General features: G+C 44.4%; 1 protein-coding gene across 1 annotated transcript in view; it reads left to right on the top strand.

Annotated features, from left to right (window-relative positions):
* The window catches only part of DNAJB13 (DnaJ heat shock protein family (Hsp40) member B13), a 42,692-nt gene that overhangs the window by 26,757 nt on the left and 3,414 nt on the right, over window positions 1-12,521 (top strand). The window contains exons 6-7 of the mRNA XM_069203828.1: window positions 8,449-8,562; window positions 10,005-10,081. Coding sequence (XP_069059929.1) covers window positions 8,449-8,562; window positions 10,005-10,081 — 191 coding nt within the window. The remainder of the gene's footprint in view (window positions 1-8,448; window positions 8,563-10,004; window positions 10,082-12,521) is intronic.

The raw sequence follows: 12,521 nt of genomic DNA, 5'->3' as shown, positions 1-12,521 counted from the left end.
AGAACAACTGGAGCCAAAAGACTGGTCGCTGGGAGGACAGAGTACGACTACCAGCAGCGGCTTTTCAATCACTACAATGGTGGATGCACAGACTTCACCTGTCGATAGGTTCTCCGTTTCACCAGACAATTCCAGCCGACACTCTGGTAACGGATGCGTCTCTTCAGGGTTGGGGTGCTCATCTGGGTTCCTTCCAAGCTCAGGGTCTGTGGTCCGACAAGGAAAAGAACTATCACATAAATCTACTGGAGGTCAGAGCGGTCCATCTGGCTCTCAAATCTTTCTCTCCATTGGTTCAGGGGAAATCTCTCCTAATTCAGACGGACAATACAACCACAATGTATTATCTGAACAAACAGGGGGGAACAAGATCACTACCTCTATCTCGAGAGTCCCAAACGATATGGCATTGGCTCCTGGCCAGGGGAATGTCTATCACAGCGGTACACCTGCCAGGTCAGCAAAACGTAGAGGCAGATTTCCTGAGCAGACATCTAGAAGACGCGCACGACTGGGTCCTACACGACGAAGTCATCGAGGACATCTTCGGTCAATGGGGTCGACCCCAGTTGGATCTCTTTGCAGACGAAGTAAACAAGAAATGCCCAGACTTCGCATCCAGGTTCTGCCGTCCGGGATCTCAAGGGAATGCCCTGTTGATCAACTGGTCAGGGATATTTCTCTACGCCTTTCCACCGATTCCCCTCATACCGGCAGTAATCAACAAACTTTACAACTCCAGAACCAGAATGATTCTGATAGCGCCACATTGGCCCCGCCAATTCTGGTACACGGATCTACTCAACTTATCGGAAAAACCTCACAGGAGGTTGCCGTGCAGACCGGATCTTCTGAGCAGAATGGAAGGCAGAATCCTACATCCCAACCTTCCCTCTCTGAGCTTGACAGCATGGCTCCTGAATTCCTGCAGTATGGGCACCTAGGGCTCTCACAGGAGTGCATGAACATCTTGAAAGAGTCAAAACGACCTTCCACGCGGCGTTCTTACGCTTTTAAGTGGAAGAGATTTTACATCTGGTGCTCTCAACAAGGTATAAATCCCATACGAGCTCAGGAGGATGTCATACTGTCCTATTTGCTTCATCTGGCGAAGTCTGGTCTGCAGGTATCATCTATTAAGGTACATTTGTCTGCAATTACAGCTTATCGTAAGTCGCCTTCTCAGGAATCCTTCTTTACGATACCTGTAGTCAAGGATTTCTTAGAAGGCTTGAAAAAGGTTTTTCCTCCCATTCGGAGACCTTCTCCTCCATGGGAACTGAATGTAGTCCTGTCAAAACTTATGGGCCCTCCCTTTGAACCTATCCACAAGGCCTCTTTACAGCACCTTACGTGGAAGACGGCTTTTTTGGTGGCCATTACTTCAGCGAGGAGGGTCAGCGAAATTCAGGCTCTGTCTTGCAGAGAACCGTACACGGTTTTTCACGATAATAGAGTGGTTCTGCGAACTCACCCATCTTTCCTTCCGAAGGTGGTGTCAGAATTCCATATCAATCAGACTATATCTTTACCGACTTTCTTTCCCAATCCGGAGACTCCGGCTGAGAAAGCATTGCATTCTTTAGACTTGAAAAGAGTGCTGAAATTCTATTTGGACAAAACAAAACCGATTAGACATTCTAACCATTTGTTTCAGAATTATGGTCATTTAAGAACAGGAGAGGCAGCGTCTAAACGAACGATATCAAGATGGATTGTGTCTTGTATTGTTAACACTTACCAGCTGACTAATAAACAATTACTGGCTAGGCCAAAAGCGCATTCCACAAGGGGAAAAGCGGCTACTGCTGACCTCCTTAACAATGTACCAATTTCCGAGATTTGTAAGGCTGCTACATGGAAGTCTGTGCATACCTTTACTAAGCATTACTGTTTAGACTCGGATGCAAGAGCGGATGCCCAGGTGGGGCAGGCCTCTCTTAGAAATCTATTTGCATGAATATGTATTCTTTCCTGCACTTCTTTCAGACAGTCCGCAGAGTTTAGGGATGGGCTTGCTAATCTATTCAATGTTTATGACTATTGATGAGGATCCCCTGGAAGAGAAGGATAAGTTACTTACCTGTAAATCCTAGTTCTCTTCCAGGGGTATCCTCATCAAAGTCATAAACAACCCACCCTCCTCCCCGGACTCAAGTCTCCTAAAAGTGCAGGACAGATTATCTTTCTGATCAGTTACACAGATTGTCACCGTAAAAAAGTACTGACCTAACTGTGAACCAACTGTCACCTTCCCTTCACCCCTGAGGCATGGTGGGATACTGGAGGTGCTCAGGGTCTTAAAGGCACGGTGCCAAAGTTTTTATGGTTCTCCTGTGTTAACCTGCATGCAGCCTATTGGCTAAGAATGCTTCATTGTTTTTCAATGTGGTTTTTTCTATTTTTCTCTGCTATTTACTGCTGTTTACTTCCCTAAGTCCAGTTTTTGGGGCTTAGGTAGATATTTATGATCTATTGTGATTTTATAATATGAAAAAAAAAAAAAAAAAAAAAAAAAAAAAAAAACTTGCATAGAAATAAAGCATTTTAGCCTATTTATGATTATAGCCTGCATTGCTGTTTTACACATGATAATATGTATGTATTTTATATATATATGCTCCGGGGTCCCCGTAAAAGGGCGGGAATATTCAATGTTTATGACTTTGATGAGGATACCCCTGGAAGAGAACTAGGATTTACAGGTAAGTAACTTATCCAACTTGTTCATGTGGGCCCCTATCACCAGTTCTACATTGTGAGTATTACCAGTTATTTCATATTATCTCATCAGCTGTGCCGGTTGCCACTTGAGGGAGTTCCAGGGCTGAGTCACTGGACATGCTGGATTCATGGTCAGTGTCTGTCGATCGTGTGCTTCCTTTTTCGATCGATGGAGGGGGTCTTGCCACCCTTCCATTCAGCGATGTCACTGTCTCTAGCGCTGTCTGACACTCCTTCTGGACTTCAGCCTCCCTGGGGGCGTTTGGCTGTCGGGGCCTTCGCCTGTGTTTGGAGCGAGCCCTGCAAGGACATTCCCTTTAATGGCTCCTGGCTGGGCCCTGGTGGTGAATGCTGGTTGATCCAGTGCCAGACCTCCTGTGGGGACTGAAAGAACAGTGTACCACCCGGTGGGGCTATTCGCAAGCAAGCTGGGAAGAGCATGGAGTATGGAATTTCAATCTGTCTCAATTTTCTCTTAGCCTCTGAAAAAAACGGGAAAGTTTTTGCTGTATCTCCTTGGAAAAATCTGGAAAAGTATGCACAGTGCTGTTTTCTACAGTGAGTCCTCCTTTGAGTTGAGCTTGTTTCAGGATGTGGTCGCGATCTCTATAATATAGTAACTGAGCTACTACCAGGCATAGCAGTGCAACCCCCCCCCCCCCCCCCCCCCCCCCAGGTACCCTGAGCGCACGCTCCAGAGCAAAAAATGTTGAAAGGCCCTCTCGGAGCTAGTCTTATAAGAAAGCCAGTATTTCAGTTCCATCCAGTTTCTCAGGGAGCCCCACCAACTGGATATTGTTGCACTGGGATCTGTTTTCAGCATCCTCTGCCCTTGATTCTAATGTGCAAAGTTTAGTTTCCATGGTGACAAGGCGTTCTCTCACATTCAACAAACATGGATTTATCTTGGCTAGGTCCCTCTCCGATGTTGTGACCCGTTCTGCCAACAGACGATGGTCACCCCTTAGAAGCCCCAGGTCTGCCCCCAGTGTATCTATTTTGGTCTCTAATACTTCTCTGGATGTGGTGATCGCCTGGAAAATGTCATGAATTGTAGGGTCTTCAGCACGTCTCGCCCTCAAGTCCAAATTAAACCCTGCCTGAGGTTCATTCTCAGCAGTACCGGGCAATGGGCCTCCCAGTTCAGGATCCTTCTTGTGAGTGGATTTCTCCATGGACACAGTGGGAGCAATGTAGCCTAGTTCAGCAGGCAATGTGTAGGTGGCAAAGGGGGTATGCGGAGTAGGTCGAAGCCCTCACCCCGTCACCATGCATCCCGTCAGTGCGTCTTCCACAGTTTGTGCCCCAGCAAGTGCCTGCTCGGTTTCTTCTATAGTACAATGCGTCAAGTGGCTGGGAATGTTTCAGTGGAGCACTGTGGGGGTGGGGGAGAAGGGAGGGAGGGAGCCCTCAGTTAAGAGCTACACCAGTTTCCTAAAAAATGTCCAGGGTAGGCCAGCACAGGGGAGACTGGCCAAGGGTGCTGTGTCACAGGGCTGTCCACCACGTTCCACTGTATAGTCCGGGTAATTGTCTGTGTATGAGCCAGGCCTTAGGCTGTTACTGGTAGTTCGGCTGAGTGATTAGTGGGACCTCCCTGGTCTCTTGGCATATTTGCTAGGTTTCAGAGCTCCTCAATCTGTTGTGCAACTCCTTTAATGGCTCACTGTATAATATGAGCAGGTCCCCCCTCTTTTGCAGTTCTTAGTTGCAACATTCACCCGCAGTGATGGTCCCTGTTAGATCGTCTGTGGGCCCGCAGCGCAGCTCTCGTGTCTTCCTGCAGCTCAGCGCCTCCCTGGTCATCCTCTCTAGGGCAGGTCTCTGAGCCTCCTGCTTCGTGGGCGGCTTCCACAATTACTGCTGCACTGCGCTGTCCACCAGCAGGGTAGTCAGCATAGGGCCAGTCAGGGCGGTGTGTCCTCCGAGGGAGTGAGGTGGCAGAGGGGGCCAACGCACAACTTGCCACGACCTCCGCTCCACGAGGCTGCCGACGGTGAGACTGAACAGCAGAGTAGCAGGCCATCTGGCGGGGCCACCTTTCCCAACTCGCAGCCCCACTAGTGCAGTTCTCCTTGTGAGCTCCCGCTTTATTCAAGTATTGCTGCTTTTAGCAGGGGGTTCCCGCCTGGGGCGATCACTCGTCCGGGCCTCAAAAGGAGCTGATCCTACTCCTTCAGGCGGTTCGCAGGCACCATCTTGGGTTCGCCGCCAAAGCCCTCTGTCGCTCCGGTCTCTATGAGCAGTTTTACAGCTAGCCAGGAGAGTCGTGGACTCTCCCCACACAGTTTCAGGTCCTCCGGTTGAGCTTGGGACTCAGGATGGCACTAGATGGGGAGATCCCATCAGGAGCACCGATCCTTGCCTCCTACACCATTGATGCCTAGCCACGCCCCCTCTTAGTATTTAATTTATTCTCAGTAGTCTTATTGTCAGTAGAGGTATTTTTGAAGTAGTGGTAACTTGATATAGTTTTATACTATGTAGTGACATAATACAATGAAACAGGATCTTACAACACATTACACTACATGGACAATAATGGTAAAAATGGCAGTGGGTTAAATTGGAAAATGCACCTATCCCCTATTTTAAATATTCAAAAATAAAGGAAATACTAAGCATATTGGATACTGAGATGTGTGCACTCATCACGGCACCTACTGCCAAGGTGCTATCCCAAAAGGGAACCATAGATCATAGACATTTTGGTGGTGCACCACTTTTTTATATATATATATATATATATATATATATATATATCTCAAATAAAGTCTAGTTACTCAATGTCGTCACATTATTGTCTTCACTCTATTCTGTTTTTCTTGTGAGCAATTAAAGAAACATCAGCCAACGTGTTTCGTCCTCAACACAGGACTTCTTCAGGGCTTATTTTGTTTCCTTAGTTCATGTCAATTCACACCATGTTTATTCAGCTCGCCCAAGTATGCATCATGTTACTTGCAAAGGGCATACTCCCTTATCATGTTTTGAGTACTGCACCTCTCAAAGACACAGTAGTAGCCACTTCCAACACGAACGGTTCGTGTAAAAGTGGTGCACCGCCAAAATGTCTATGAACATTACACTACATGGTTGTCATATCATAGACACAAATGTTACATTACAACTGCAGGAGTTTGGATCAGTAAAGGATAAATGAAAATGAAGATAAGAGGTGGAACAAAAAACTTGTTCAGTAAGGTTCATTCTTATTGAGGAATTAAGAGGAGTAATTATTACTGATCAATCTTGTCACACAGACACATCCTGGTGGTAGATAGCCAGGTTGGCGTGAAAGGGTCCAGACCATTCTAAGACCAGGACTAAAATAGCTAATATGGAGAGTTGGCAGGGACAAGGTAATTCTGGAGGAAGAGTTGTAGCATATAGCTTGGAAGAGAAGGACTGAATGGCAGTGACGACCCAAGGACTGACGAGGAACTGGTTAGTTCTGAGGGCTGGATTGGACTGGGATCTCAAGAGTGGACATGAACTGGGTAATGTATGCAGTGGCAAGCCTACCGAGAAGAAACATTCACAAGCAATGAAATGTTTAACAGCATTAACAGTATGAAAGAACAAAACAGAACATTGATTGACACAGAATAACTATCTTCACTGATAGTTTGTGTGCTCCTCAGAAAATACAGAACTGGGTTCTGGGATAGTCAGGAAAGGATTCAAGAAACACAACAGGGACAGAACAAGGATAAAGATACAGAATAGGGTGTATGCAGGACTGGATTCCAAGAAACAGGGAACAAACTGAGCAAAGTAAAAGAAAACAGAAAGAGTAAACCAAGTTTAACTAAGTGGAAAAGCATGAGTCTAGGGTGACCACCTTACAGCAAGTCATCAGAGGAGCATAACCATTACATCAGGGGTTTAAGCCCTTGCTAATCAGCTCTGGGTAGGATAAAGGAAAAGCCAGGAGGTTACCTAAGATGAGGGGGTTTTACAAGAGGGTTTGAAAACGAAGGGTTGAGCCAAGTCACTACAGTTGCAGGTAGTAAAGAATTGAATGAAAATGTGGCATAAAATTGAAGGCAGAAAAGATCCAATGCAAAGGAGGCAGAGGAGTTGGAGCGGGGGAGGACAGATCAGTAAAATGTAAATCCTAACCTGAAAAGAGAGCTAGAGAGAGTCAGATGGTGGGCACCAGAAGGGACATAAAAAGAAGGTCAGGAGCAGCTGGTTGGTGATGGAAGGAGAAGATGGAATAAGGCATGGAATAAGGCAAAGCAGCAGGGTAGAAGATAAGTTATGCAGTGCTCAAAGAAGGCAGAGAACGACCTCAAAATGGTGGGATTCAAGAATAGGGGCACAATTAGAGTGTCCATGCGGAGAACGTTGGAAGTTGAAGCCATTAGGAAGCAGTAACAGGCACGAGGTAGGGAGTATTGCATTCAGGCCATCTCCGGGTCACTGCAAATGTAGGTGAGGGACCTCATGGCCATAAGTAACAAGGGATAAGAAATGTGTGTAGAAGATGTTTGATACCTTTCTACCTCTTCCCAGGGATGTCCTCATGGTAGTTCTCATTGCAAATGCACCTGATACTTGTCATACTTGTCTTCACATTGCTCACTTTGCTTTGTTGAAGAATGTGGTCAATCCACAGTGAATCAATGCCGCGCTTTATAACTCATCATTCAATATAGTTTGCGACCCAGCCATTGCAAAGTTCATGAATGTTTTTACTGGAAATCTGAATTCTTTGTTTAATGTGATTGCTCCTTTTCTTCATCTCCTAAAACTTATGTTTTGTGATAATAATTCAAAACAATGTTAAAACATGTAAACTGTTTCCCAGATACTCTGTAACCCTTGTAGTAATATGTTGTTTTAATTGAATTGATGAAACTGCAGCTTTCTCTTTTTGACTCTCTGTGCAGAATTTAAGGATTGGTGGTTGGACTGTCCAGCTAGCTGTATGTAGGAGGAACATCCAACAAATGTAAACTTTTCCACCACAGAACCAGCTTTTATTCCCCCACTGTTGTGTCTGCCAGCATGGCGGAAACCTCCTTGGAGTAATGGGAAAGGGAACTCTGACAGCAGTTCCATCATGCCTTTGTGTCATGGTGGAATTGTCCTCCACAAATGTGGGTATTGGAAAAGTACCCCCAAAGTGTGAGAATGTTTCCAGAATCTCTAATTGTAGTGACCTTGATGTGCTATCACATTTGTTTTCACAGTACATCAGGGACCCCATGTGTGTCTTGATGTATGACCATTTTGAGTTTCATTGCATTTTGCAGGGAGGTGGTATCAGTAAAAAAAAGTGGAGGACTGACATTTCCAAAATGTAGTGACCATTCCGTCACCATTTTTGGTAGTCACGACTGCCAGTTTCATCAGAAATTTTGTCATCCTCAAAATAAGGCGATACAGGTAGAGATGACCAGACAAAATATCTGCCTTTTTTGGCAGTCAGGTCATTACTCTCCACCTCCCAATTAGGTCCTTGGCAATAGAGTTGAGTAGAATTTCCTGCAAGGGGGAAATAGTGGGACGTCAGCCCAGATGTTAAGGTCCACACTTTCCTCTTTTGAAAAGCATGCTGGGTAGGGCAGGATCTGGCATAGAGTTTAGCCAAAATCTAAACAACAAGCATTGAAAGGTTTTATGGTGAAATGTTACACAGACATGGCTACATTAGCAATAGAACTTTGAGTAGAACCTTCCTTCAGAGAGGACTTTCATTGTCTTCATATCCAGGGGCCAAACATTATCCCTGCAGACATCATCTTCATTGTCAAAGAGAAGCCACATCCAAGGTTCACACGACACGGAAACGACCTGGTGTACACAGCCTGTATTCCCTTGGGAAAGGTAGGAACCGACATTATTTCACTACAGTTTGGCGGTGCTTTTGATGGTGATCCTCGATGAAACAATCAATTAGCAAGGCACCCTGTTTTCTGGTGCAAGTGATCGCCTGCTCTTAAGTCTGATCCCCTTTCATTTTTTGTTTTGTATAACCAAGTTTTATTATTTGTTGTTGAAAATAGTGTACACAGCAAGTTCCAACATTGTTAGCATTAAATCTACAGATCAGTTTCACATTACATTCCATGTTCACTTGCATTAACAGCAGCATTGCATTAATACACCATGATAGTTACACCTTTGACCCCATATTCTATCATGCTTCTGCGGGCAACCTCGGGCGGCAGATCCCCTCTCATTTATGTAGGATCCCATTAACTTTCTTAGATGTGCACATTCCTTTGGCTTACACGAGGAGATTCTTTTTGTCTGATCTCATTATATGTAACCCCCCCCCCCCCCATCCACTTTGTTTTCTTCAGTTGTGTAAATTGTGACGATATTTTGCTTGTGCAAGTTTACTCATGTCGGTATGGGTGGAAGCGGGCTAATGTCGAGGAATTTTCCAAAATGTACAATGAGCTTGGCAATCGTTAGTTTCTCCAAGTCCGAGGCACACACTGATGAAATGGGAAGAACTCATTAGTGTCACAGATATTTAATTAACGTTAATTTAATCGGAATCCATTTCTAATTGGCATAGGTGTAAGAATAAAACACCTCAACTAGATTTATGTGTCCTTCTCCCTTCATTGGGGGAAATTTCTTGTTGCTGATTCAACAAATAAAAAAACCTGAAACTGACAACTCTAATTTCTCCACTGTAACGTATTACTTTACCTATAAAATTATAGATGGGTAACAGTGAATTAAAGGGTTGTTTTTCCCCTAGATGTTCTGAGTGACATCAAATAGATATCGAAAGATAACGATAACGAGAGTGAAGTTGAAGTTGCCTGAGATGTCACTCAGAACCCCGAGGTTATGGCCTCCAGAAGGATTTGCCCCTGCTTTCAACTGGTGCAGGGCAGAGGGGTGATGGGGGAGCCTTGCATAACATGACCTCCCGTCCATGACCCAGACGTGTAAGCAAAATACCTTAATGGCAATCCTTAACCAGCCCCCACCACTTTCCCTGTTTTTCTTCCCCCTTTTGCAGGTGTGCTTTCTGCTGTCAGTCAAAGCCCTGTCCGAATGGCCTGACCTAGTAACTTTAACAAGCTTTGATAAACAGTAGATGCTTCCAAGGGAAGCCATGTACAACAATAGCTTTTTAATGTTGCTGATGTTTTAAATCATTTGTGAATGGCGCAGCGCAACCCAAAAAAAACTGCCAATCCAGTACATGAATACATCTTAGGGTAGATCAGTGTTGATGATGTTCCTAGCTTAAGGGGGTTTAACTCAGACTTGGATTTAACAACCTGCTGCATTTTTTATTGCAGGCTTTAATAGGCTGTACTGTGGATATTGAAACTCTGGATGAACGGCTACTCAATATTCCCATCAATGACATTGTTCAGTAAGTAGAAATTATTAAGTCGCACAAAACCAAGTGAACTTGTACACACCCTTCACTCTATAAACTGCTCTATGCAAACATCAGAAAGAAGTGATTTATACATTAAATGTATGAGGTGCTATGTTTAGTAGTGCATGTCAGGGCCCAAAATACTGGAAAAGTCAGGACTCTCAGGCAGTCCATGTGGTATGCGACCAATGCCACCCCACTCAAGAGTTTGTACTAGAGAAGGCAGCTTGGGAACATTGCCAGTTTGTATGCACAGTTCTCTTTTTGCTTATGTATGCCAATGAGCCATTTGTGCTTCTCTCTCATTAGGCCAAAGTTGCCCTTCTTTGTACTCTCCAGTTAGGTAGAGTTGTGTGTTGGGAAAGGGCTGTGTTGATGACGGCCGCCTCAGGCAGAGGGTGTGAGCCCTGTCAAGCGCTAGGCTCTACTTCCAGTGCCGTCTTATGTAGCACTCCTTTGGATCCAGAGGCCCCTTTACCTCATAAATTCCAGGGTACTGTAGGTTCTACTAGAAAGGTTCATAGGATGTAAATCACATTGGTTCACTAGACAGGATCTCACACTGTCTTTCCACCTATCAAGCCAATCTTTGTCAGGTGAGCTTGAAGCAGCGCTGCCCGAAGTGCTTGATCAGATACCTGTAAGCACAGCCTCAATCACAAGAGACTCTTCTGGGTTCAAGTATCAGGTCCTCACTCCCTTTGAAGGACACATGCAGTGTGGACAATGTAGGATACTCCGTTTCATCTCAACATCATAGAGATTAATATAATGTTGTAGCTCCGGTGCGTGTTGTCCTCACTGCATCTTGTACTAAACTGAGTAGAAAGGCACCTTCTCAGATGGTCTATGCCTGATGTTCACAAACCTAAGGGCTAAGCCTAAGGTAGAACTCCACTTTTCTCAACATCCAGCTAAGAGTGTCAAGAAGGCGGATGCGTTCTTTTCGAGCTTGTCGCACTGTGGCCTTCCTGAATAGGAGGTGAATATGCAAATAACAGACTGGATCTTCAGCACATGGGGGACTTAAAAAGGTGAACTCTACCTTGTGGACACAACTCCAAGACACATCATACTGATTATATGTCTTGGATGCAAAGCGGTCTGAGATTTGAAGGAGATACCACCCATCCTATATATTATTATTACTATGAAAGATGAGAGATGGACTATCTATACATTAAAATAATAACATCTCAGGGTCCTCTTCCCAAAAGGAAATTTACACGTGTGGATTTACAATGACTACATTTGTTTTTACACTTTTCAGAAACTTTACTACTTGTAGCTACTCACCATTTGAGTAAAGTTACTCCAAAATGTAGACGTATGTCTCCAACCCCTGAAACTAAGGACGTGAAACAAGGGGGTGCATGCTAGTAGTAACTTTGCTCATGCAAAGTTACTAAAAGTATCTTTCGCACATAGACGGAGATCTCCGCCACTGTGATGAGGATCTCCATAGGATAAAGTATATAGAGATTTTTTTCAACTTTACGAAATAGTAAAAATATTTCTATGTTGCATATCAATATACATAATTTTCCTATATTTATTTTAAGCATAGGACAAAATAAAAAATGCTGCAGCATTAGTAACTTAGGGCCAGATGTAGGAAGCCGTTTGCATGGTGCAAACTGCGAAAATTGCAGTTTGCGCCATGCAAACAGCCTTATGCGATGCTCATTCACAATTTGCGAGTCGGTACCGACTCGCAAATTGTGAATGCGACTCGCAAATAGGAAGGGGTGTTCCCTTCCTATTTGCGACTCGCATCGCAATGCAGAATTGCTTTGTGACCGCGAATGCGGTCGCAAAGCAATTTGCAGTTACCACCAGTGTCACACTGGTGGTAACTCATTCGCAAAAGGGAAGGGGTCCCCATGGGACCCCTTCCCATTTGTGAATGTTGCACAAAAGGTTTTTTCAGAGCAGGCAGTGGTCCAATGGACCACTGCCTATTCTGAAAAAAAGGAACCAAATGGTTTCGTTATATTTTTTATTTTCCAACTCGTTTTCCTTTAAGGAAAACGGGCTGCAAGATAAAAAAAAAACTGCTTTATTTAAAAAGCAGTCACAGACATGGAGGTCTACTGACTTCAGCAGGCCACCATCCCTGTGAGTGCAGGGACTCGCTATGGGGTCGCAAAATGCGACCCACCTCATTAATATTTATGAGGTGGGTCTTTGCGACCCCATAGCGAGTCGCAGACGGTGTCTGAGACACCGTTCTGCATCCGATATTGCGACTCGGAAATTGCAAGTCGCACCGACTCGCAATTTCCGAGTCGCAATATCGGAAATTCGTACATCTGGCCCTTAATTTCCAATTAAATATTTAATAAATGTAAATATATTAAATCAAATTAAAATACTTTTTACATTTTTTATTTAAAAATCCTATATAATGTAAATTATGAATATATATTCG

This window comes from Pleurodeles waltl, chromosome 8 (assembly GCF_031143425.1).
Source record: "Pleurodeles waltl isolate 20211129_DDA chromosome 8, aPleWal1.hap1.20221129, whole genome shotgun sequence".
In the NCBI taxonomy this organism is placed as follows: Eukaryota; Metazoa; Chordata; class Amphibia; order Caudata; family Salamandridae; genus Pleurodeles; species Pleurodeles waltl.
The sequence above is the reverse complement of the archived record's forward strand: the minus strand, read 5'-3'. Positions and strand labels throughout refer to the sequence as shown.